General features: G+C 34.7%; 1 protein-coding gene across 4 annotated transcripts in view; it reads left to right on the top strand.

Moving 5' to 3' along the window:
- Nucleotides 1-25,453, top strand: part of PCDH11X (protocadherin 11 X-linked) — a 431,541-nt gene that overhangs the window by 52,331 nt on the left and 353,757 nt on the right. For all 4 annotated transcript variants that reach the window (XM_086386944.1, XM_086386943.1, XM_086386945.1 and 1 more), the window contains exon 2: nucleotides 17,610-18,196. In XM_086386944.1, coding sequence (XP_086243070.1) covers nucleotides 17,657-18,196 — 540 coding nt within the window. In that variant the 5' untranslated portion in view covers nucleotides 17,610-17,656. The remainder of the gene's footprint in view (nucleotides 1-17,609; nucleotides 18,197-25,453) is intronic.

The following is a 25,453-nucleotide window of genomic DNA, read 5'->3' as shown; positions in this document are numbered from 1 at the left end:
AGATATGTTTGCTTCAATATTTTCAACACAGGAGTTCAAAATGTATTACAATGTATTAAAACTGTATTCAACTCAGTTCAGTTCAGTCCCTCAGTTGTGTCCGACTCCTTGTCACCCCATAAACCACAGTATGCCAGGCCTCCCTGTCCATCACCAACTCCCAGAATTTACCCAAACTCATGTCTGTTGAGTCGGTGATGCCATTCAACCATCTCAACCCCTTCTCCTGCCTTCAATCTTTCCCATTATCAGGGTCTTTTCAAATGAGTCACCTCTTCCCATTAGGTGACCAAAGAACTGGAGTTTCACCTTCAACATCAGTCCTTCCAATGAACACCCAGGACTGATCTCCTTTAGGATGGACTGGTTGGATTTCCTTGCAGTCCAAGGGACCCTCAAGCATCTTCTCCAGCACCACAGTTCAAAAGCATCAGTTCTTTGGTGTTCAGCTTTCTTTATAGTACAGCTTTCACATCCATACATGACTACTGGAAAAACCATAGCTTTGACTAGATGGACCTTTGTTGGCAAGGTAATGTCTCTGCTTTTTAACATGCTATCTAGGTTGGTCACAACTTTCCTTCCAAGAAGCAAGCATCTTTTAACTTCATGGCTGCAGTTACCATCCGCAGTTATTTTGGAGCCCCCCAAAATAAAGTCTGACACTGTTTCCCCATCTATTTCCCATGAAGTGATGGGACCAGATGCCATGATCTTAGTTTTCTGAATGTTGAGCTTTAAGCCAACTTTTTCACCCTCCTCTTTCACTTTCATCAAGAGGCTTTTTAGTTCCTCTTCACTTTCTGCCATAAGGGTGGTGTCATCTGCATATCTGAGGTTATTGATATTTCTCCCAGCAATCTTGATTCCAGCTTGTGTTTCTTCTAGTCCAGTATTTCTCATGATGTACTCTGCATATAAGTTAAATAAGTAGGGTGACAATATACAGCCTTGACGTACTCCTTTTCCTATTTGGAACCAGTCTATTGTTCCATGTCCAGTTCTAACTGTTGCTTCCTGACCTGAATATAGGCTTCTCAAGAGGCAGGTCAAGTGGTCTGGTATTCCCATCTCTTTCAAAATTTTCCACAGTTTATTGTGATCCACATAGTCAAAATGTATTACAGTGGTTCAAAATGTATTATAATTATCCAATGAAAATAAACTCCCACTTTCTCTAACTTACATTTGTTCCTAAAATTGCAAATATGAATTAAAATTACCCATGAGTTAGTATGTTTTCTATTTCATCAAGGGGATAAACTGTTCAATGTATACATTTGAAAACTGACCATAGTATCTAAAGATAAACATTATTGGAATATATCCTTTTTGAGGGGAAATTTTATTACTATAAAACTTTGAAAACAGAAAATAATCATTAAAATACTCTTTTACAACAAAGTTTTTATTTCTAAATTATATGAAGAAGTGTTTGTTGCCAGGCTAGAATCCATAAAATCACTACCTCCTGGAAACAAAGCATGTAGTCTTTAACCCATGTAAACATAAATTTAATTGATTAAAATTATATAAAATATGCAGCTGATAACAATAAGATATTTTGGATTTACATATAGAATTGTGATGTAAAATTTTTTAAGCTGTAGCACTACACATAATTGAGATCCATTATGCAAATGAGTGTGGATTTGTGATGAAAGCTTATTTCAAGCTAAAATGCTGAAACAAAAAGGAAGTTAGAGGTCTCCAATTCTACTCACCATAATGAAGAGAGGCACAGAAAGATTAAATGACTCATCCAAAGTCATAAATACTTAAAGGCAAATTTTTTTTAATTGTATTTATTTATTTTTGTCTTTACTGGGTCTTTGTTGCTGCAAGAGCTTTTCTCTAGTTTCAGTGAGCTGGGCAGGGGCTACTCTAGTTTTGATGTATGGGCTTCTCAATGCCGCAGAGCCAGAGCTCTAGGGCAAGTGAGCTTCAGTAGTTGCAGTAGGTGGGCTTCAGTAGTTGTGGCTCCTAGGTTCTACAACACAGGCCCAGTAGTTGTGGTGCCCAGGCTTAGCTGCTCCACAGCATGTGGGATCTTCCCAGATCAGGGAACAAACCCATGTCTCTTGCATTCGCTGGTGGATTATTTACCACTGAGCCACCAGGGAAGCCCTTAAAGTCAGAGTTAATACTAGAATTCAAGTCCATTTTTTTTTTCTCCCATGGGGTTAGACATTTTTTGCTTTCAGTGAGTATAGGAAATACAATGCATTTGTTTGTTTTCTTTAGTTAAATAGTGACAACATTAATGATTGCAAACACGTGTGGATCCCAGGAAGTAAATGCTTTACATATGTTAATTCATTTAGTCTTCAGACTATGGGGTAGATGCTGTTATTATATATATTTTTTAATGAGACAGAATTTTTTAAAACTTGCACAAAGTTGCACGGCTAATAAGTGGTGTGGATTCAGAACCAGGCAATCAATCTCCTTAGCTCATGATGAAAACTCTTAAATAAGTGTTTGTTTCTTTTGTTTCTTAATTTCATTGTATCAAGGCAATTTATATTTGGATATAATATTGTGATTTTGATTTTTAAGTTGGGAAACAAATGCTTGTCTCAATTTCCATATAAAACATATTTAACAATAGCTCTACACGAATGATCTTGCTACAGTGTGAACCCCTGAATGATTTGTTTGAAATCACTAATATTGGTCATTAAGACCAATAAAGACTGGGGAATGGAGCTTTATGGAGTCTTTTGGTTCATTCTGGTTATAAATAACTTTTCATTTACTCTTAAAGCAAGAAGATCACACCAAAAGTATATTTTAACAATATTTCTATAAAATGGCTTCTTTTGGTAAACACGGTAGAATTAGCCATCAATGGATTATTTTTTCATACACTTAATAATGCCTAAGAAAAACTGATTTTACATTTTCTCATGAATATGGCCCATAACACAGAAATAAAAGTCCTGTTTTCTTCTAGCTTGTTTTAGTCTGTGAATTCAATTGCTATTTTGAAAGTAACGGTTAAATCTTGCCCTTTTAAAAAGGGCATGTTTTAATAATGACATGTTAGCTTATTGATAGGTGGGAAGGAAATAATTATAAGTAAATGAAAACAAAGCAGTATTATTTAGTAGATATAGAAAATATAAAATCCAATACTTTATGCACAAAAATGCCCATGTGAGTTTACTGTTTTATATATAATAAATTCTGAAAGATAATTATATAAACAAAATTAGAATGATTGATCTTCCTCTACACATGAAATCTATTTGTCCATTTTTTTTTTCCAAATAGAATTTAAAGATAATAAAGTTGGGAACATCTGACTCCAAAGAAATAAGAATTTTAGAGAAAAAAGAAACTGAATGATTCCATTTTCATTTCAGGAAAGGCTTTTCTCAGGTGAGTCTCTCAGCCCTGTCCAACTCTTTGTGACCCTATGGACTGCAGCACTCCAGCCCTCCCTGTCCATCAACAACTCCCAGAGTTTACACAAACTAGTGTCCATTGGGTTGGTGATGCCATTCAAGCATCTCATCCTCTGTCATCCCTTTCTCTTCCCAACTTCAATCTTTCCCAGCATCAGGGTCTTTTCAAATGAGTCAGTTCTTTGCATCAGGTGGCCAAAGTATTGGAGCTTCAGTTTCAACATCAGTCCTTCCAATGAATATTCAGGACTGATTTCCTTTATGATGGACTGATTGGATCTCTTTGCAGTCACAGGGACACTCAAGAGTCTTCTCCATCACCACAGTTCAAAAGTATCAGTTCTTCAGCGCTCAGCATTCTTTATAGTCCAATTCTCACATCCATACGTGACTACTATAAATCATAGATTTGACTAGATGGACATTTGTCGGAAAGTAATGTTTCTGCTTTTTAATATGCTGTCTAGGTTGGTCATAACTTTCCTTTCAAGGAGTAAGTGTCTTTTAATTTCAAAGCTGCAGTCATCATCTGCAGTGATTTTGGAGCCCCCCCAAATAAAGTCTGCCATTCTTTCCACTGTTTTCCCATCTATTTGCCATGAAGTGATGGGATCAGATGCTATGATCTTAGTTTTCTGAATCTTGAGCTTTAAGCTAACTTTTTCACTCTTCTCTTTTCATCAGGCTCTTTAGTTCTTCTTTGTTTTCTGCCTTGAGGGTGGTGTCATCTGTATATCGGAGGTTATTGATATTTCTCCTGGCAATCTTGATTCCAGCTTGTGCTTCTTCCAGCTCAGCATTTCTCATGATGTACTCTTCATTTAAGTTAAATAAGCAGAGTGACAATATATAGCCTTGACGTACTCCTTTCCCTATTTGGAACGATCTTGTTGTTACATGTCCAGTTCTAATTGTTGCTTCCTGGCCTGCATACAGATTTCTCAAGAGGAAAGTCAGATGGTCTTGTATTCCCATCTCTTTCAGAATTTTGCAGTTTGTGGTGATCCACACAGTCAAAGGCATTGGCATAGTCAATAAAGAAGAAATAGATGTTTTTCTGGAACTCCCTTCTTTTTTCATGATCCAACAGATGTTGGCAATTTGATCTCTGGTTCTTCTGCCTTTTCTAAATCCAGCTTGAAAACTGGAGTCTCACCGTTCACGTATTGTTGAAGCCTGGCTTGGAGGATTTTGAGCATTACTTTACTAGCATGTGAGATGAGTGCAATTGTGTGGTAGTTAAGCATTCTTTGGCATTGCCTTTCTTTGGGATTGTAGAAGGAAATTGCAACCCGTTCCAGTACTCTCACCTGGAAAATCCCATGGATGAAGGAGCCTGATAGGCTGCAGTTCATGGGGTCGCAAAGAGTTGGACATGATTGAGCGACTTTCCTTTCCTTTTCTTTGGGATTGCAATGAAAACTGATCTTTTCCAGTCCTGTGGGCACTGCTGAGTTTTCCAAATTTGCTGGCATATTGAGTGCAGCACCTTCACAGCATCATCTTTTAGAATTTGAAGTAGCTCAATTGGAATTCCATCACCTCCACTAGCTTTGTTCATATTCACACTACCTAAGGCCCACTTGACCTCACATTCCAGGATGTCTGGCTCTAGGTGAGTAATCACACCATCATGATTATCTTGGTGGCGAAGATCTTTTTTGTGTAGTTACTCTGTGTATTCTTGCCACCTCTTCTTAATATCTTTTGCTTCTGTTAGGTCCATCCCATTTCTGTCCTTTATTGAGCCCATCTTTGCATGAAATGTTCCCTTGGTATCTCTAATTTTCTTGAAGAGATCTTTAGTCTTTTCCATTCAATTTTTTCCTCTATTTGTTTGTGTTGATCATTGATGAAGGCTTTATCTTTATTTGCTATTCTTTGGAACTCTGCATTCAAATAGGTATATTTTTCCTTTTCTCCTTTGTTTTTCACTTCCCTTCTTTTCACAGATATTTGTAAGACATCCTCGGACAGCCATTTTGCTTTTTTGCATTTCTTTTTCTTGGGGATAATCTTGATATCTGTCTCCTGTACAATGTCAGAAACCTCTGTCCATAGTTCATCAGGCACTCTGTCTATCAGATCTAGTCCCTTGAATCTATTTCTCACTTCCACTGTATAATCGTAAGGGATTTGATTTAGGTCATATCTGAATGGTCTGTTGGTTTTCCCTACTTTCTTCAGTTTATGTCTGAATTTGTCAATAAGGACTTCATGATCTGAGCCAGTCAGCTCCCGGTCTTGATTTTGCTGACTCTATAGAGCTTCTCCATCTTTGGTCACAAAGAATATAATCAATCTTATTTTGGTGTTGACCTTCTGGTGATGTCCATGTGTAGAGTCCTCTCTTGTGTTGTTGCAAGAGGGTGTTTGCTAAGACCAGTGCATTCTCTTAGCAAAACTCTATTAGCCTTTGCCCTGCTTCATTTTGTACTTCAAGGCCAAATTTGCCTGTTACTCCAGGTGTTTCTTGACTTCCGACTTTTGTATTCCAGTCCCCTATAATAAAAAGGACATCTTTTTGGGGTGTTAGTTCTAGAAGATCTTGTACGTCTTCATAGAACTGTTCAACGTCAGCTTCTTCAGCATTACTGGTCAGGGCATAGTTTGAGTTACCGTGATATTGAATGGTTTGCCTTGGAGATGAATGGAAATCACTCTGTCGTTTTTGAGATTGCATCCAATTACTGCCTTTCAGACTCTTTTTTGACTATGATGGCTACTCCATTTAGTCTAAGGGATTCTTGCTTGCAATAGTAGATACATATAATGGTCATCTGATTTAAATTCACCCATTCCAGTCCATTTTAATTCACACTAGTGGTTTAAATCAACTTGTCTCAGTTTTTAAACTAAATCACTTTCTTTACATTTAAAAATTTTGTCTTTTATTTATTAAATTATCTTTCTTTATTATAATGTATATATGTACATAAAAATTAAAAATCAGCAACATTTGTTAAGACTGCATCCAGCACTGTGGAGAACTTGGAGTTGAAGGATTAAATCGGCACAAAAATAGAAATATAAGAAAACACAACAATCAATACAGGCTTGCATTGCATAGTTCTCTACTGAAGTTAAGTGAAGTGAAATTCACTCAGTCGTGTCCAACCTTTGTGACCCCATGGACTCTATAGTCCATGGAATTTTCCAGGCCAGAATACTGGAGTAAGTAGTCTTTCCCTTCTCCAGGGGATTTTCCCAACCCAGAGGTCGAATCCAGGTCTCCCACATTGCAGATAGATTCTATACCAGCTGAGCAACCAGGGAAGCTGGTTCTATATTATACTATTTATAGTATGCATGAATTTCTGGTATTTTAAAGCAAGACACACTTAAATAGAAGTCTATGTGGCATATTTGCACTATACCCTTCAGTTTCCTGTCTGGAGTTTTTGAAAGATTGATTTTTATCATGCATTATATTCTTCATATCCTTATAAGGATTATGATGGTGGTAAATCAGGAGAAAATAGTCAGTACCTCACACTAATATTGACTCTATACAATATCCTAAAAACTATCAAAATGGGTAGTTGCATTGGTATACTACATCTTCATAATTTTAGTGTATCAGATACAGTACATTTATTTACATAGTATTTCTCATAGGTGTTATGGGGATCATATAATATTTTATGAAAATAATTGTCAGATACTTTTTATTTATAACTGTAAAACTGCACATTTTTTCTCTCAGAGGATCTCAAGCAGTTTGATTTCTAATTTAAACTGAGAGGAAATTTGACTGTTTCTGTTTGAATAAACAAGTTACCAATCTCTTAAGAATATTCACTATCTACTAGTTTCAAGATTAAATGGTGGAAAATTTATTAAATTTATTATTAAAAAAATAAAATCTAAAAAAAAGCATTCATTATTAAATAATTCAATAATAAATGTTACTGCATCATCTCAGTTTATCATTTTTTTTTGTCCCTTGCCTATGAATTGGATACCCCAGCATGATTGCCACTTTCCTGGATGCATGCATAGCTCAAGATTATTTTCTTCTTGCTCTAAATTAGCACTGTCCAATAGAACTTTCTGCCATGGTAGAAATGTGCTATAACCTGCAGTGTCCAATACTGTATCCCCTAGCCACATTTGCCTATTTGCCTTAAACACTTGAAATGTGCCTAATACAACTGAACAATTGAACTGTTATTTTAATTTTTATAGATACATATGGCCAGGGTGACTATACTGAATTGCATATTTCCAGGTGCTTATGGTCTAAATATGACTATACAGTGGAAAATATACTTCTTTGATTTTTGAGGGTCTAATCACCTTTTCTTCTCTAAAGTTTTATTCTTGTGCCACCTATAAGATCAAGTCCTGATACAAATCAATTTTGTCGTAAATATTACTGGCCTTCATTTTCCAGGGTTGTCAGTTTATAGGAAGAATTAATGCAGCATGTGATCACAATTTCCTAGAGTGAGTGTCTGTTTAACAAGTGTCAAATATTTCTGGTCATGATAGCTCATTCTATCATCTCCATTAAGGTACTGAATACCTTTGCAAAGGATAAATAATTTTCAGTATTTCAAATATTTCTTAGAATAATAAGTAAATGTGAGAACACTGTTATACATTTATCATCTGTTCAGAAATTGTGAGCTATCTAAAATAATAGAATGACCATTTTTCACCTATTTCATACTCTATTTCAGTTGAAATAATCACAATGTAAGTTGTAATTCTAAAAACCAAACTTTGTTTTTGCTTGTTTTTAGGGGGGAGTAAAGTAATACAAATAATTTGAACCTCAGGTGATACCTAACGGGAAGAATTATGTCTTTAGGTACATTCTTTGGCAAACTTTTCTAAAATCAATGTGAAATGTATTTTCCAGAAGATTACGTTTTTCTTTTTTTTTTGTTTTTTTGCAAATCTTCATAAATAAGCAAAGTTAGTTATGTTCTTCATAAGCAAGGAAAGAGCTAAACTAAAAAAAAAATGGTTATAGAAACAATTTCTTTATGAAAAGTGGGTTGACCCTACAATATAAGTTTCTTGTACAAATTAAGAACTGGCAGGAAGTAGTGTTTAATTCATAAATGCTAATTCTATTTTTAAAGCCAGAATTCTGTATGATTATTGTTCTGCCCCAAATTAAATGCATCAAAATGTGCCTTGTGTATGTCTCCTTTAGGGGTTCAAATATTTTTCTACCAAATGATTCATTGATGTTGTCATTTTAAACTTGTCATCCAATTTGTTTGAGTTTTGAAGTGAAACAAAATGAAAATATCAGTATGGATATTAAAATATGTATAAGCGAATAAGAATTAAAAGGAGAAGGGAATTTGGCTGAACTTTTAGACTGAGGTACTTGTTATTAAGTAGTTGATTAACCAAATAGCAATACTGGTTTTTTAAAAGTTGCTGTGTCATTTTTGCTTAGTGGTCTATGAAGTGTAGCCACTGATTGAGGATTTATGTCACCTCGAAGTCATCTTACCAGGAAAAGCTTCTTTGTCTATCTGGGTGAATGAATGCAGCTATTAAGGATGAAAGTCATCTTTTTGTTCCTTCGAACAATAGGTTGATAGTCACCATTCATTTTCCTATAACTGATAACTTACCTTGATTCATTTTTCAGACTATCAACTGGAATCTTGTTTTCAACACCATTTCCAAGATTCTGGTGGTATATCTCATTTGCTTTTAATTGTTGAAGTTATTGCATCATGATTTTGATAAATTAGAAGCTAACACAAATAGAAAGTATACCAAGTCATCACTTATTTTTCTGATTAGACCTACACTGTTTTATTATTAGTTTCTGATGATAGGAATTAATAAAAGTATTCACTTAGCCTTACATATCTAAAAATCAAAATAGACTCTTCAATAAATTCTCAGTGAAGTCAGAAATGTATCCCATTTTTTGACCTTCTTTAAACATGACCATTTAGAGGATCTCTAAAGTATGAAATTACCACCTATTCGATATAAATATTTAATACATATATCAGTGCCTACAGATATTCATGAAAATCATATGGTTGGTATAAAGATTAAAAGAAATAACTGATTTGAAACTACTTAGAGAAATTAAAATGTTACACCAAATGGAGATTATCCTTTTATCCTCAGTGAATCTAGGAATTATTTGTTATGATAACATGTTACTTACAGACCAAACATATTAAAGTAATTGCTAGGTATTGAAGTAATCATGGTTAAATTCACTTCAAGGTGATAAATCAAATCTCTTATGATTATACAGTGGAAGTGACAAATAGATTCAAGAGATTAGATCTGATAGACAGAGTACCTGAAGAACTATGCACAGAGGTTAATGACATTGTAGGAGGCAGTGAACAAGATCATCCCAAAGGAAAAGAAATGCAAAAGGCAAAGGTTTGCCTAAGAAGGCATTACAAATAGGTGAGAAAAGAAGAGAACCAAAAGGCAAAGGAGAAAAGGAAAGATATACCCATGTGAATGCAGAGTTTTAAAGAATAGCACAGAGATAAGAAAGCCTTCCTCAGTGGTCAATGCAAAGAAAGAGAGGAAAACAATAGAATGGGAAAGACTAGAGATCTCTTCAAGAAAATGAGAGATACCAAGGGAACTTTTCATGCAAAGATGGGCTCAATAAAGGACAGAAATGGGATGGACCTAACAGAAGCAGAAGATATTAAGAAGAGGTGGCAAGAATACACAGAAGAACTGTACAAAAAAGATCTTAATGACCCAGATAACCACGATGGTGTGATTACTCACCTAGAGCCAGACATCCTGGAATGTGAAGTCAAGTGGGCATTAGGAAGCATCATTATGAACAAAGCTAGTGGAGGTGATGGAATTCCAGTTGAGCTATTTCAAGTCCTGAAAGATGATGCTGTGAAAGGGCTGTACTCAGTATGCCAGCAAATCTGGAAAACTCAGCAGTGGCCACAGAACTGGAAAATATCTGTTTTCATTCCAATCCCAAAGAAAGTTAATGCCAAAGAATGCTCAAACTACCACACAATTACACTCATCTCGCACACTGACAAAGTAATGCTCAAAATTTTCCAAGCCAGGCTTGAACAGTATGTGAACAATGACCTTCCAGATGTTCAGGCTAGTTTTAGAAAAGGCAGAGGAACCAGAGATCAAATTGCCAACATCCATTTGGATCATTGAAAAAGCAAGAGAATTCCAGAAAAACATCTACTTCTGCTTTATTGACTATGCCAAAGCTTTTGACTGTGTGTATCACCAGACCACCTGACCTGCCTCCTGAGAAGTCTGTATGCAGGTCAAGAAGCAACAGTTAAATCTAGACATGGAAAAACAGACACATTCCAAATAGGGAAAAGGAGTATGCAAGGCTGTATATTGTCACCCTGCTTATTTAACTTATATGCAGAGCACATAATGTGAAACGCCAAGCTGGATGAAGCACTAGCTGGAATCAAGATTGCTGTGAAAATTGTCAATAACCTCTTGTTGATAAGGAGAATTGTCAATAAGGAGAACTAAAGAACCTCTTGATGAAAGTGAAAGAGGATAGTAAAAAAGTTGACTTAAAACTCAACATTCAGAAAACTAAGTTTATGGCATCTGGTCCCATCACCTTGTGGCTAATAGATGGGGAAACAGTGTAAACAGTGGGAGACTTTATGTTTTGGGGCTCCAAAATCACTGCAGATGGTGACTGCAGCCATGAAATTAAAAGACACTTGCTCCTTGGAAGAAAAGCTATGACCAACCTAGACAGCATATTAAAAAGCAGAGACATTACTTTGCCAACAAAGGTCCGTCTAGTCAAAGCGATGGTTTTTCCAGTAGTCATGTAGGGATGTGAGAGTTGGACTATAAAAAATGCTGAGTGCAGAAGAATTGATGTTTTTGAACTGTGGTGTTGGTGAAAACTCTTCAGAGTCCCTTGAACTGCAAGGCAATCCAACTAGTCAATCCTAAAGGAAATCAGTCCTGAATATTCATTGGAAGGATTGATACTGAAGCTGAAACTCCAGTATTTGGCCACCTGATGCAATGGACTATCTCGTTGGAAAAGACCCTGATTCCGGGAAAGACTGAAGGCAGGAGGAGGAGAGGACAACAGAAAATGAGATGGTTGGATGGCATCAGTGACTCGATGGACATGAGTTTGAGCAAGCTTCAGGATTTGCTGATGGGACAGGGAGGCCTGGCATGCTGCAGTCCATCGGGTCACAAACAGTCGGACATGACTGAGCGACTGAACTGAACTGAACTGAACAAGGTGATAAAAGGATATATGATGATGAGCAACAATTATATTTTTGTCAAATGAAATAAGTCTCTTGCTTGATTAATCTGTAAAGTCATTTTTCAAATGCTCCCTAAATCATGTTTAAGCATCCAGATAAATTAATATAAAAGAACAACCTTCACAAATTTTCTTATAAGTGATTTTTGAGCACTGATTATTAACATATTAGAAGCCCTGTTAGAGAACACTACACTAACTATTAGTATTAGTGTTAGTCTTTCGGTTATTTCTGACTCTTTGTGATCCCATAGAATGAAAAGAACATAAACATGTTATATATTTATTTATTTTAAAAAAATTTAGCAGCACCACATGTATTCGGGGATCTTAGTTTCCTCACCATGGATTAAACCCATGTGCCCTTCAGTGGAAGCATGTAATCTTAACCACTGTACTGCCAAGCACATCCCTGATAAAACATAAACTTTTTTTAGAAGAAAGAAACATTGATGGAATCCACTTCTTGGATATTAGACCCATACAAATGTACCATAAATGAGTCCTTTGTGGAGTAAAATTTAATAAAAATATCAGTTTTATAGAATTAAATTACCTTACTAAATCTTTCATTTTGACATTTCAAGTTTCAGAGTACATAGGAAATAGTCAGGTAAAATAGGACAGCCAATGCACCTACCCCACTCTACTTGTAGTCAATCTCTTTGAAAGTATTTGAGTTTATCAGTTGCTCCCATTTGTTTTTCTCCAGATGTGGTTACTCTTCTTGAAATGTCCTACATGTCTTCCTGTCAACCTGAAGAACTACATTATTGTTTCCCCAGTCCATGAAAGAAGCTTTGTGTATGAGAACAAGAACGTGGAAGCAACTATATAATATATTGCTGCTAAGTCGCTTCAGTCGTGTCCGACTCTGTGCGACCCCATAGACAGCAGCCCATCAGGCTCCCCTGTCCCTGGGATTCTCCAGGCAAGAATACTGGAGTGGGTTGCCATTTCCTTCTCCAATGAAAGAAAGTGAAAAGTGAAAGTGAAGTCTCTCAGTCGTGTCTGACTCTTCGCGACCCCATGGACTGCAGCCTACCAGGCTCCTCCATCCATGGGATTTTCCAGGCAAGAGTACTGGAGTGGGGTGCCATTGCCTTCTCCAATATAATATATTATGGTTGTTCAATTGTCTATTTTTGACATCATGAGACATTATAGTAATTACAGTGATGAGAGCCAAGTGGAGTTAGGATCATGTGCAACATACATATTTCTTATTTTCATATAATACTTAAATTTGTACTATTTTTTAACAATTTGTTGTTGTAGCATGTAAGACACTCATTCATATAGAATTACTTCAAATATGTGTGTGTGTGTTAGTCGCTCAGTCGTTTCTGACTCTTTGTGACCGCATGGACAATAGCCCACCAGGCTCCTCTGTCCATGGAATTCTCGAGTCAAGAATACTGGAGTGGGTAGCCATTTCCTTTTTCAGGGAATCTTCCAGACCCAGGGATCAAATCCTGGTCTCCTGCATTGCAGGCAGATTCTTTACTGTCTGAACTACCAGGAAAGCTCCATATACTTTATTACAAGTTAAATACAGCACTACATTGAAGGAGAATATAATAAGCATGTCAGGGAAATTATGCAGTGGAATTCTTCTGACAAACTATTTGAATACCACTTTTATGGCTTGAAATCTCTAGAACTGCATATAGTAAAGACTTAGTTCCCCTATCTATTTACTTTTTTTTTTTAATCCAAATTGCTCAGAGACTATAAAATAAACTTGCATTTTTGCTTTTCATATTTTAAAATTTCAGAGTTTCTTATTTGTTTCTACTTTTGCTTTCTCTGATTGTTATGATTCTGTCCAACTATGACTGTTGCCTACCTAATCACCATATATTGCCTGTAAAAACAGTACTTAAATAATGTTGGCACTACTGAAACTTGTAGACAATTTTAATTCTCTGTAACTGCTTTCATTGTATCCCCCTTATCAGTTTCCTAATGAACAGTAGACTATAGTAGCAGCATGTGGATGTGGGAGCATGGTAAAGAAATTTAATGTTATCTTATAGTTGTTCATGGGAGAGGGAAAATTAGAGCCAAATAAAGGTTATGTGCAGGCTTCCCTGGTGGCTCAGTAGTAAAGAATCCTCCTGCCAATGCAGGAGACTCAGGTTCAATCTTTGGGTCAGGAAGATCCCTGGGAGATGGAAATGGCAACCCACTCCAGTATCCTTGACTGGAAAATCCCATGGACAGAGGAGCCTGGTGGGCTACAGTCTATGGACCCCCAATGAATCAAACACTAGCAACCAAACAACAACACCAACAAAGGTATGTGCATAGGAATCTTTACCCTGAGTATCTGAGTTAAATTCATCATGCTTCCATAAAGCTAAACAATGGCTCTTTCTATCCATATTTATTAGTTAAATTCCTGTACTGGTCATTCAAAAAATTAAACTCAGCATTTTAAAAGGAACTTCAAAATTTTAAATATAACAATACATTTTCAAGTGGTAAATGCAAGGTTTTGAATCAAATTCTGGAGATTGAGGTAATTTTCATGCATATTTATATCATGCATGTTTACATCCTTATAGAGGCAGAGTAAATTTTGTTACACACTGGTCGAACACTCAAAAACGGTCTGGTATATTTGAATTATCAACTATCTTCTGTGAGGGCGGAGGATTTTGCTTGTTTTGTTCACTGATTCATTCTCAGTGCCTACAATAATGCCTGATATATACGAACTCCTTAAAAATATCTGTTGAACATGTGACTACGCCTTCACGAAAGTAATGACTAACTGGACAGCAACTATTCCTTCTAGGTTTGCAATATGTATTTTCGGCTAAATTTTAGAAATTGAAGTATGTTTTTTTCCCAACTTATTTTTCTGGTTTTCAAAACCTCTGAGAGAATTTCAACTGATGAAACACATTTTAAAATGTTTTATTTGATGCTATTATTAAAGATAGAATAGAACATATTTCAAATGGATTGTGATAACAGGACTGCTTAGAATTAGGTCATTTTCTTAATCCTCCTTCTTGTGTAGAGATTGCAAATGCATGCAATGCTTAAAAAAGAGATCTGTAGTATTCTTCTGCCAGTTGTAATAATGTGTAATACCTAAGAGTAAGATAAGAATAGAGTGGTAGTTTTAATTCTTATTGTAACTGCCCTATTTTTATTTTTGCTTGTGTTTGCATGGTATTTATAAAATCACACACAGACACTCAATTTTTTTAGATGTCCTAGCTTCACAGTAGGACACATGTATATGTATGTATATTGACTTATAGTAAGCAAAAATGGGGTGTTTCCATTCTGTCACATTCATAGAGGAGTGTAAGACCAATAATTCATAAGAGAATGAGTAGAAAAGGTTTCTATATTATGTAATCCCAGTGCTCATCATTGAGCAAATGATGCTAAAAATACTACAGGCAATAGTCTTTTTGTGTTGTTTACTAGAATAGAAAATGTCTTCAGTATTAGCATTACTCACTATAATACTTAATTAAAAAAAATGACATTAACTCTTTAACATAGGAAGGTGGTTTGACCCGTGATATATAATTTTTAAATTCTGTGATAAAAATTTATAAAATGAGACGCTTCAGATCTATTTACTTCATTACTTGGTTTTGTTCATGATCCAAACTATCTCAGTGATTGCAACAAATGAATTTATTCTGTTACTGATTGCAAATGGGAAGGTTTCTTTTTTCCCACTTTTGTCTTCAGGCCTGTCAATATGCATGTTTTCTAAAATTATTTAATGTAATACATTGTCTGGCATAATCATATGATAATATCCATAGCAAGTTATTTATATCATTTCATGATGTTTTTAGAATAATTAAAAGGTTTTGAAAATTTTAAATTGGTTATCAACTACCAATGAAAACTGAGAATTTCCTTAATTAGATACCTTTGTGCATTAATAGTTTTCTCTAACTATTTTTTATTTTTTAAAAATCTTTAACAGATTTTTAAAATGACCATCTGTCATCTGATTCTTTAAAACTTTGGAATGAATTGATAGCTATATTAATCCATACTTAATTATAAAAATATGATGTCCTACAGGGTTTAGAGCAGTGTAATACAAATTTCTCTTTGTGTTTATAAACCATATCATTGACACATACAAATAACATCCAGAAGCATATTATGACGTATCATGATACTAGATATAAAACATATTTAATATACCAAATTGAGACTTTATACAATAAAATTGAGAATAGGAATTGAGAATTAATACAGGAAATTGAAGAGAAATTTGCAAATTACAAAGAAATACAAATTCCTGTTTGAACATTTTCAGAACTCAACTGAAATAAAACGGCAAATTTTAGGGAATGAAAAGTAATAAACAAGAAGAGGAAAAGCACCAGAGATATTGTTTGTTTTTGGACTCTCTATTTTTTTTAAATTTTATTTTATTTTTAAACTTTACAATATTGTATTAGTTTTGCCAAATATCGAAATGAATCCGCCACAGGTATACCCGCGTTCCCCATCCTGAACCCTCCACCCTCCTCCCTCCCCTCCCCTGGACTCTCTATTTTAACTTGACAAAATCTTTTAAAATCCCTTTCTTATTTCTAAACCCTAGTCAAGCTGTTTATTTTAGTTGGGTAATTCTTATGTTGCAGAGTCAGACACAACTTAGTGACTGAAAAACAACAACAATTATGTCAGTTTGTAGATGTGAAAACCCATTTTTACATGGACTACTTCATGAAAACTATAAACAAATTCTGTGAGTTGTTATGTCTTGTATTCCACTTCTCTCACTGAATGTTCAGATGCTAACAAATCATAAATATACAAATTTAAACTGGTGAAATAGCTTTTGTTTCAGTATCTCCAACTATATGGAATTCAGTCTTTCCTGAAGATCATTCTTTTTCTGGAATTAATAGACAGCTCTTCATCAACATGAAAGTTGCCTCCTTGTAATTTTATACCAGATCTTGTTCCTCTCATTCAAAGAAAGACAACTTTAATCCCTTTTTTACACAACTGTTCTTCCCATGTTTACGCATTTGCCATATCAAACCCTCTATCTATCTCTGAAAAGATATTTCTTCTTTAATCCAAACTTCCTAATCTAGACCTATATTTACACTTTGATGCCCAGAGCTGAACACATGGAATATTGCATAAAACATTCATTTCACATGGAAGAACTACATTTAAAATCCACATTGTAACAAATGAGTATATTTTTGTTGTTAGTGACAAATATCCCTTTACTTTTCCTTAACTATTGAATGAAATGTTTTAAATTATTTTTATTACTTTTGACTATCTTTTTAAAAATTGTTTATTTTTAATTGAAGGACAATTGTTTTACCATACTGCATTACTTTTATTTTATTTTAAAATTTTTTTAAATTTAATTGGAGGCTAATTACTTTACAATATGGTAGTGGTTTGTGCCATACTGCATTACTTTTAACTATCTTGTTATAACATTATTTTTATATATTTTCTCAACAGTGAACACCTTTATAAATACTCTGGGTCTCATATACTCAAGGTATCTTGCTTAATTTATCTTTCATTTTAATGTAAAGATACATATTAGAGTAAAAACAAATCTGTCATTAGTTTATTTAACAGAGTCTACTGTGCTAGTATTTGCAGTTAGTGATTTGGGTATTTTTTAATTTTATTGAACTATAGTTGATTTACAAGGTTGTTTTATTAAGTTCTGCTGTACAGCAAAGTGATTCAATTATACATATACATAGTCTCATTCATATTCTTTTCCATTATGTTTTATTACAGGATATTGAATATAGTTCCCTGTGGTATACAGTAGGACCTTGTTATTTCATTTAATGATTTTAACTTAAAACTGAGCATTTAGTTAACTACATTTAGTACTTGGCTTTAATAATTTCTTCCTCCTCTTCCTGTTTCTTTTCTCTTCTCTTTGACAGTTCTCCGTGGGGGATACAAAAAACACCCTAGTGCAATCCTGCCTGGTATGGACTTGTTGTCCGGGACGTATATATTTGCGGTTCTGTTAGCATGTGTCGTGTTTCAGTCTGGCGCCCAGGAGAAGAACTACACCATTCGGGAAGAAATGCCAGAAAACGTCCTCATAGGCGACTTGCTGAAAGACCTCAACTTGTCGCTAATTCCAGACAAGTCTTTAACAACTCCTATGCAATTCAAGTTGGTATACAAGACCGGAGATGTGCCACTGATTCGAATTGAAGAGGGCACAGGTGAGATCTTCACTACTGGAGCTCGCATTGATCGTGAGAAATTGTGTGCTGGCATCATAGTGGACACCCATTGCTTTTATGAAGTGGAGGTTGCCGTTCTGCCGGATGAAATATTTAGATTGGTTAAAATACGTTTTCTGATAGAAGACATAAACGATAATGCACCATTATTCCCTGCAACGGTTATCAATATATCAATTCCAGAGAACTCGGCAATAAACTCTCGATATGCTCTCCCAGCGGCCATTGATCCAGACACAGGAATAAACGGAGTTCAAAACTACCAACTAATTAAGGTACGTTTTAAAATACTTTGTTAAAGATAGCTCAATTTTTAAAGGGAAAAAAAGGGAATCTTAGTGTACTTCACACTTTGAGTAATTCATCTTTACAATTATTCAAAGTTTAATGCATAGCAGAGAAAATTTATCAATGCAATTTTTGCAATGGCATGGGGTTTAAGAATCATTTTAAGTATATTCATTTTCAAGCAATTGTTTGTGTTTCCACTAACAATCTATTATAGGAGTCAGACAAGGAGCTCAGCATTGCTGCTTACAAATCAGTAACTTACCCAACATCTTATTTGTAATCTATCTAGTCATGGCTGTGCCTCAAACTTGGCCTAAACAAGCAAATCTAAGAATTCATTAAGAATGAATCCACAAAACCTATCAGTTTTTCTAAGTGATTATTTTTGACAGAAGCTTTATCTTGTCATTTGTAAATAAATCTACTTTAGGTGAATAGAACTTTTTTATTACGAGCATTTCTACACTTATATAGTAATAACAAATATATTTCATGCTGATTTCAAGTCAAGGAAAGATCTTTAAGCATCTCTTGAATCACAAAATGAGATTAAATTTTAGACACATGTTGTTAATGTTAAATGTTTTCATTTTGTTCTGAATCTTTCAAAACACAGAACATTACTTTGCTATAAAGGGTAAATTTTCTTTTCTTTTTTTTTTTTTCAGCTAAAAAATTCCTTACTCTAAAGAACCTTTTTTGGTTTGATTTGGGCCTTGTGATGGGAAATGCAGAGGGAAGGATAGATGAAATATTGGATATTCTTTAAAATCGTGAAGAAGGAATTCATTTATCAAGTGAATGGGTGATTCCTTTTAATTACCTATATGGTATATAGAGTAGTAGAAAACTCAGATTTGGGTATGTGAAATAATACATACCCAAGTAATACACACATAATCATTTGAATGATTTTGGCAAATGTGTAAAAGAACAAATGTGCAGATATTATGTAGACATGATCAAGTGATTTTCAAAGTTTTATAAGCAGTTTCTGACTATTCACTACTAGATTATGATCATCATGATGACCAATGTTAAAATTATTAAAAGAACATATAAATAAGATACTTTTATGTATATCATCTGAAGATTTTTGCTGATGCTGATATGTTGTGGAGATGTATTTATTTATAAATAGATTCAGAAATCTAACTCTAGAGATCTTTTGAGTAATTTCAAATGAAATGCAAATTTGTGTGTGAATTATAAGAAGTAAAAACTGAAAAAGGATAGATGTTATAAATGAGCATTTTTAGGTAAGGTCCCTTCAATGGCATCCCCTTATCTGATGAAATGGAAAAATATGCAGGAGTCAGAAAGATATAGATCACAATTTTGTGCTTGCCACCAACTAGAAAAGCCACCTCCAGATTAATCTTTCTGACCTTTAGTTTCTCAAATCATAATATGAGGATGGTGCTATAAATGTCACAGGAGTAGAATTGGGAAGAGTAAGCACTAAGTAGAGGATCGATATACCTGCATAAAAGATTTTTGGAGATGCATTGAAACAGTTAACTGTTTATAGAAATGTGAGGCTTATCACTTTAAATAGCATCTCTAAAGTTACAATGTCCAGTAAAACTTTATGCAGCAATGAGGGAAGTTCTGTAATCTGTGGTATCAAATATGGTAGCTACTGGCCACAAGTGGCTATTGAATACTTGAAATGTGGTTAGTGTTACAAAGGAACTGAATTTTTAATTTTACTTCATTTTAATAGCCACCTGTGATAACTGGCTACCGTATTGGAGAGCACAGCTAAAACCAAACAAAAAAAAAAGTTTATTGAAATAAAAATGAGGCCTTACCAAATTTAAATCAAGAATTAGCAATAGGATCTCTCCCAATTATCCTGACAAAAGTGTTATTTTGAAATGTAGTGCTTTACTCAAAGAATAATTTTGTCATGTTTCCCTTAGGGAAACTTAATGAACTTCCAAGAAATTTCTGTTGTCATGAAAGCTGCTTAACAAATTCTAATTAAACAAATAAACCCACTGGCATGATTTAGGTTTGTTGAAGTCTTTTTTCACTTGAATTTCTTCGAAAGATTGTCAGCAAGTGACATAAAGACAGGCTCATTAGAGGTACTGAGATGAGTCTTAGAAATAGATATGCTCTAAAATTTCATTCTGTTTTAGAATGTGTGCTAAGCCAAAAGTGAACTATACGATGTACCTAAAGCACTGGGGCATTTGTATGGCCCTATGGGCAAATATTGTCCTGACAGCTTGTTAAAAATAATGAGAATGGAACACAAAACATACCCCTGGGCTTGCAGAAGGTCATGACATGTGTTAACTGAGTGCACTCTGACTTACAAGAAGGTCCTGTCATGAAAGTGGCATATATACTGGGGGGGAGATAGGGAGGTTAAACGAAAAGAAAGAAAATAAACATGTTACAATTCACCCATAAACTTTATTAAAGTGTTATAATTTGAAAGTAAGCCAACCATAATAATTTCTTTTAAAAGATACCCTGTCCTGCAGAATAGGTTGAAAATTGAATTAATATTAACTTGTTTTATATTTGCTGAATAGATAGGACTAGCAAAATCACAGTTTATCCTAAGGAAGTATAAGATTTGTACTTAAATGTTCAGATAACAAAGGGAGAGAAGATGAAGATATAGGAAAAAATTAGGTCAATTTACACATGAAAGGTCTTGTTATTAACAAATGTATGTTAATTAACAAGATAATTAACTGAAAATGCAGTCATTTGATAAATGTCAAATTGTGTATAATAAAAAGTAGTCTAGACAAAACTTTAATAATATTGATCTTCAAAACCATAACATATAGTTTAATTTCATTTATACATTTTTATGATATTATCTGTGCTTTGAAATAAACAGGAAAATGTTATTATTTCACATTTTAAATATATGGAAATTTAATTTCATTTCAAAGTAATAATTTATTTTGCTTATACTGATATGATTAGTAAATTGGAAACCAGACTAAGGTCTTCTGAATCTTAGATTTGACTGACAGAAACACAGACAGACAGATAACCTTGAGAGTGGGGATCACAGAAAGTTTAACAGGAGGGAAAAGAAACAAAAGAAGAAGGCAAAAAAAGTGAGGAATGAATGAGTAACATGATTAACAAATGATTCTGCTTAGTACAAAAAAGTTATGATAAAATAAAGCTTATACTACCATGGCAAGGTTGAATTTCAGCTTTTTTGAGAGATTAGATTACTCTAAAGACAAAAGATTCATGTATAAAAGTTTTTGATGTGAAATTGTCACTTAAAAAAGCATCCAGAAATGAAATCTTCTCTTTCCCCTCTTTCAAGTAAACTCATGCTATAATGAGAATTTCCTATGATATTCTGATTTAATTATCCTTAATTTGGACTAACCATGCAATGGCAACCCACTCCAGTACTCTTGCCTGGAAAATCCAATGGACGGAGAAGCCTGGTAGGCTTCAGTCCATGGGGTCGCTAAGAGTCGGGCACGACTGAGTGACTTCACTTTCACTTTTCACTTTCATGCATTGGAGAAGGAAATGGCAACCCACTCCAGTATTCTTGCCTGGAGAATCCCGGGGACAGAGGAGTCTAGCGGGCTCCCGTCTATGGGGTCACACAGAGTCAGACACGACTGAAGAGACTTAGCAGTAGCAGCAACATGCTAAAGATCTATAAGTATATATCTATTATATACACATATATGTTTATGGGCATGTATGCCATTTTAATATGTGATAAATATACCATTTTAAAATGTTATTAAATAATATATTTTAAACTATATATATTATACATGGTATATAGTATACACTACATATTGTATACTATATATATATAATTATCTGCATCTATGTGTCATTTATTATGTATATGCTTAGTAGTATTTGATAGAGTTGTTGTCCAGGAGTAAGAAATTACAGTGTGTTTCTAACTTCCGCTTTTTTATTCCAATGGCCTGTTAGTTATAAAATATCTTTTCAAATTCTAAGTTTTGGCATCAGGGAGACAGTATATTTACAAATAGAAATATACTTCAAGCACCCAGTCTGACTCAGGATATGGATATAAAGCACAAGGATCTACTTCTTCCTATGTTTGGAACTCAGGGGAAATTAAATTAGTTTATGTAATGATGTTGCATATGTCTTCATTTTCTGCTTCAGATTTTCATCTTCCCCCATATATACCAATAGTAATATTTCTATACTAGCCCTGTGACAGCATGTTGATGAGTTCCCTTGAGGCAGGAATGACAGTGTTTCAAAGGTTGACTGTGCTGATGGAGCGTGAAGATCACGTTTTTCTCAGATTGGTGACCACACTCAAAGCCCTCACACATCTTTGCCCATCTCATAAAGCATCCTCATATTTTCCATCCACCTCCAGAAAAATTTAACCTTGGACAGAGTCTTCAAATAATCAAGGTTTGGGTCCTTGTTTCTATTTTGTTTAAAATAAGATACATTTGATTTTTACTTTTACGACTAAATGAGAACCAAGTATCTTCCCTCTTGATCAAGAATTTGGATTTATGAAACTAAGGTTAGACTTAGATTTGCTTTGAAATCTGGGACTACAAAATACGCATTGTGCAAATTGTGTCTACCATTAGATTTAGTAATCTTGAATACACTTGCCAAGAATGAGACATCGAATAATATGCTGTGGAGGCAATGAGCAAGCAAACTTTATTATTCTGAAGGAGTTAATATTTCTTTATCATATGTATGCATAGATTAGCATAGTATGTAGTATCAGGAGGAGTGAGTACAGATTCAATAATGCCATTGCAGGCATAATATGGTATAACAATGTGTTTAACTGCTTTAGAACACAGTTACCTCTAAAGATGTTCAGAAAGGTCTGAATATAGTGATTTCTTCATTTTTCTACTATAAAATTTTATTTGGAAATTCACCCTTTCCACTTTAAGATAATTTGATTTTATGTTCTCTGAATTCTGTGATGTGCAGATTAACATTTTTGATCTGTATTAAAAAGTAAAAGAGATGACAATCAAATGCTAATGACCATTAGGTCCCTGAAAGCTGGGGATTATTATTAAAGTGCACCTCCAGTGGGGAAAAATGACAACATAAAAATTGTTCTCTTCATAAATAGATCTTTATTAATGCTGTCAGGTCTTATTAAAATGAGAGTGTGACACTAATAGGATTAAGTAACTTTTGACTCCATTGCTATTATCAGAGTCCTGGTTAGTACAGTTCATTACTGCCTTTCATTAAATACATGTGTTATCAATAGTCCCAAATGAAGCACATATAGGTAGGACATTTTAGATAGCTCAATTGTAGAATTTATAAACTGAGATTCTGAACAGCAAATATGTCCCCAACTTTGATTAATTTACTCACGTTCTACTATTTGACCTGATAATAGCAATGAGCTCTAAGAAATACTGCTAAGTTTTACATCAATTAATATATGGCACAGGTTTATTTATCTGTTATTCCATTGTTCACTATATCTAAATAAAAATCAATTTGATGTTTAATTTTGTGCCTGCCAAAACTGACGACATACAACCTAAATAAATATGTATTTAATTACAAGTGAAAATTATTTGGTATAGAACTCTAATGAAAACATGAGGTTTGGCTCCCATAATTCTGACTGATACCAGGAACCTAAAATAATAAACATTCCAATGTGTGTAGTTCAGTCAGTTCAGTCACTCAGTCATGTCCGACTCTTTGGGACTCCATGAATCGCAGCATGCCAGGCCTCCCTGTCCATCACCAACTCCAGGAGTTCACCCAAACTCATGTCCATCGAGTCAGTGGTGCCATCCAGCCATCTCATCCTCTGTCGTCCCCTTCTCCTCCTGCCCCCAATTCCTCCCAGCATCAGAGTCTTTTCCAATGAGTCAACTCTTCACATGAGGTGGCCAAAGTACTGGAGTTTCAGCTTTGGCATCAGTCCTTCCAAAGAACACCCAGGGCTGATGTCCTATAGAATGGACTGGTTGGATCTCCTTGCAGTCCAAGGGACTCTCAAGAATCTTCTCCAACACCACAGTTCAAAAGCATCAATTCTTTGGTGCTCAGCTTTCTTCACAGTTCAACTCTCACATCCATACATGACCACAGGAAAAACCATAGCCTTGACTAGACGGACCTTTGTTGGCAAAGTAATGTCTCTGCTTTTCAATATGCTATCTAGGTTGGTCATAACTTTCCTTCCAAGGAGTAAGCGTCTTTTAATTCAATGGCTGCAGTCAACATCTGCAGTGATTTTGGAGCCCCCAAAACTAAAGTCTGACACTGTTTCCACTGTTTCCCCATCTATTTCCCATGAAGTGATGGGACCGGATGCCATGATCTTCGTTTTCTGAATGTTGAGCTTTAAGCCAACTTTTTCACTCTCCACTTTCACTTTCATCAAGAGGCTTTTTAGTTCCTCTTCACTTTCTGCCATAAGGGTGGTGTCATCTGCATATCTGAGGTTATTGATATTTCTCCCAGCAATCTTAATTCCAGCTTCTGTTTCTTCCAGTCCAGCGTTTCTCATGATGTACTCTACCTGTACGTTAAATAAGCAGGGTGACAATATACATCCTTGACGTACTCCTTTTCCTATTTGGAACCAGTCTCTTGTTCCATGTTCAGTTCTAACTGTTGCTTCCTGACCTCCATATAGGTTTCTCAAGAGTCAGGTCAGGTGGTCTGGTATTCCCATCTCTTTCAGAATTTTCCAAAGTGTGTGTAGTTAGTTGAGCATAAATTATTATTTTTTTGTCTATACCACTTTGTACTGACTGTATAACAACACTCAGAGAACTGAAATATGATCTTACATTCAGTCTTACACCAAAAAAAGTGCATTGGTAAAGTGTTTGCACCTGAGGTAAAAATTTCTTGTTCGAAAGTGATGATAAAGGCAATGAGGTCATTTTGGGAGAAATTTCTGATTTTGACCTAATTTGATCAAGAAATTAATTTATATAGCTTTATGTTTTTACCACACTTTATGCCTTTACCAAGCTTTATGTGAATTTGGACCAGTTTTGAAGAAATGATTCTTTAGCAAAAAATATAAAATGCATATGAAAATAGTTATCATTTCAAAATAAAATGCTGAAAAATTAGCATTTTCCCTTTGTATTTGTCAGTTTTGAGTCATCTTCATAAATCAATAAGAAGTGTGAATAATTCAATAGATTCAAATAAATCACTTTGACTACAAATTAAATTTTAGTATATCTTTGCTGAAGTATCTTTTAGTTTCT

The sequence above is a fragment of the Bos grunniens genome, chromosome X (genome assembly GCF_055505025.1).
Source record: "Bos grunniens cultivar Pamir isolate PY7600 chromosome X, Bosgru_T2T1.0, whole genome shotgun sequence".
Classification (NCBI taxonomy): Eukaryota; Metazoa; Chordata; class Mammalia; order Artiodactyla; family Bovidae; genus Bos; species Bos grunniens.
The sequence above is the reverse complement of the archived record's forward strand: the minus strand, read 5'-3'. Positions and strand labels throughout refer to the sequence as shown.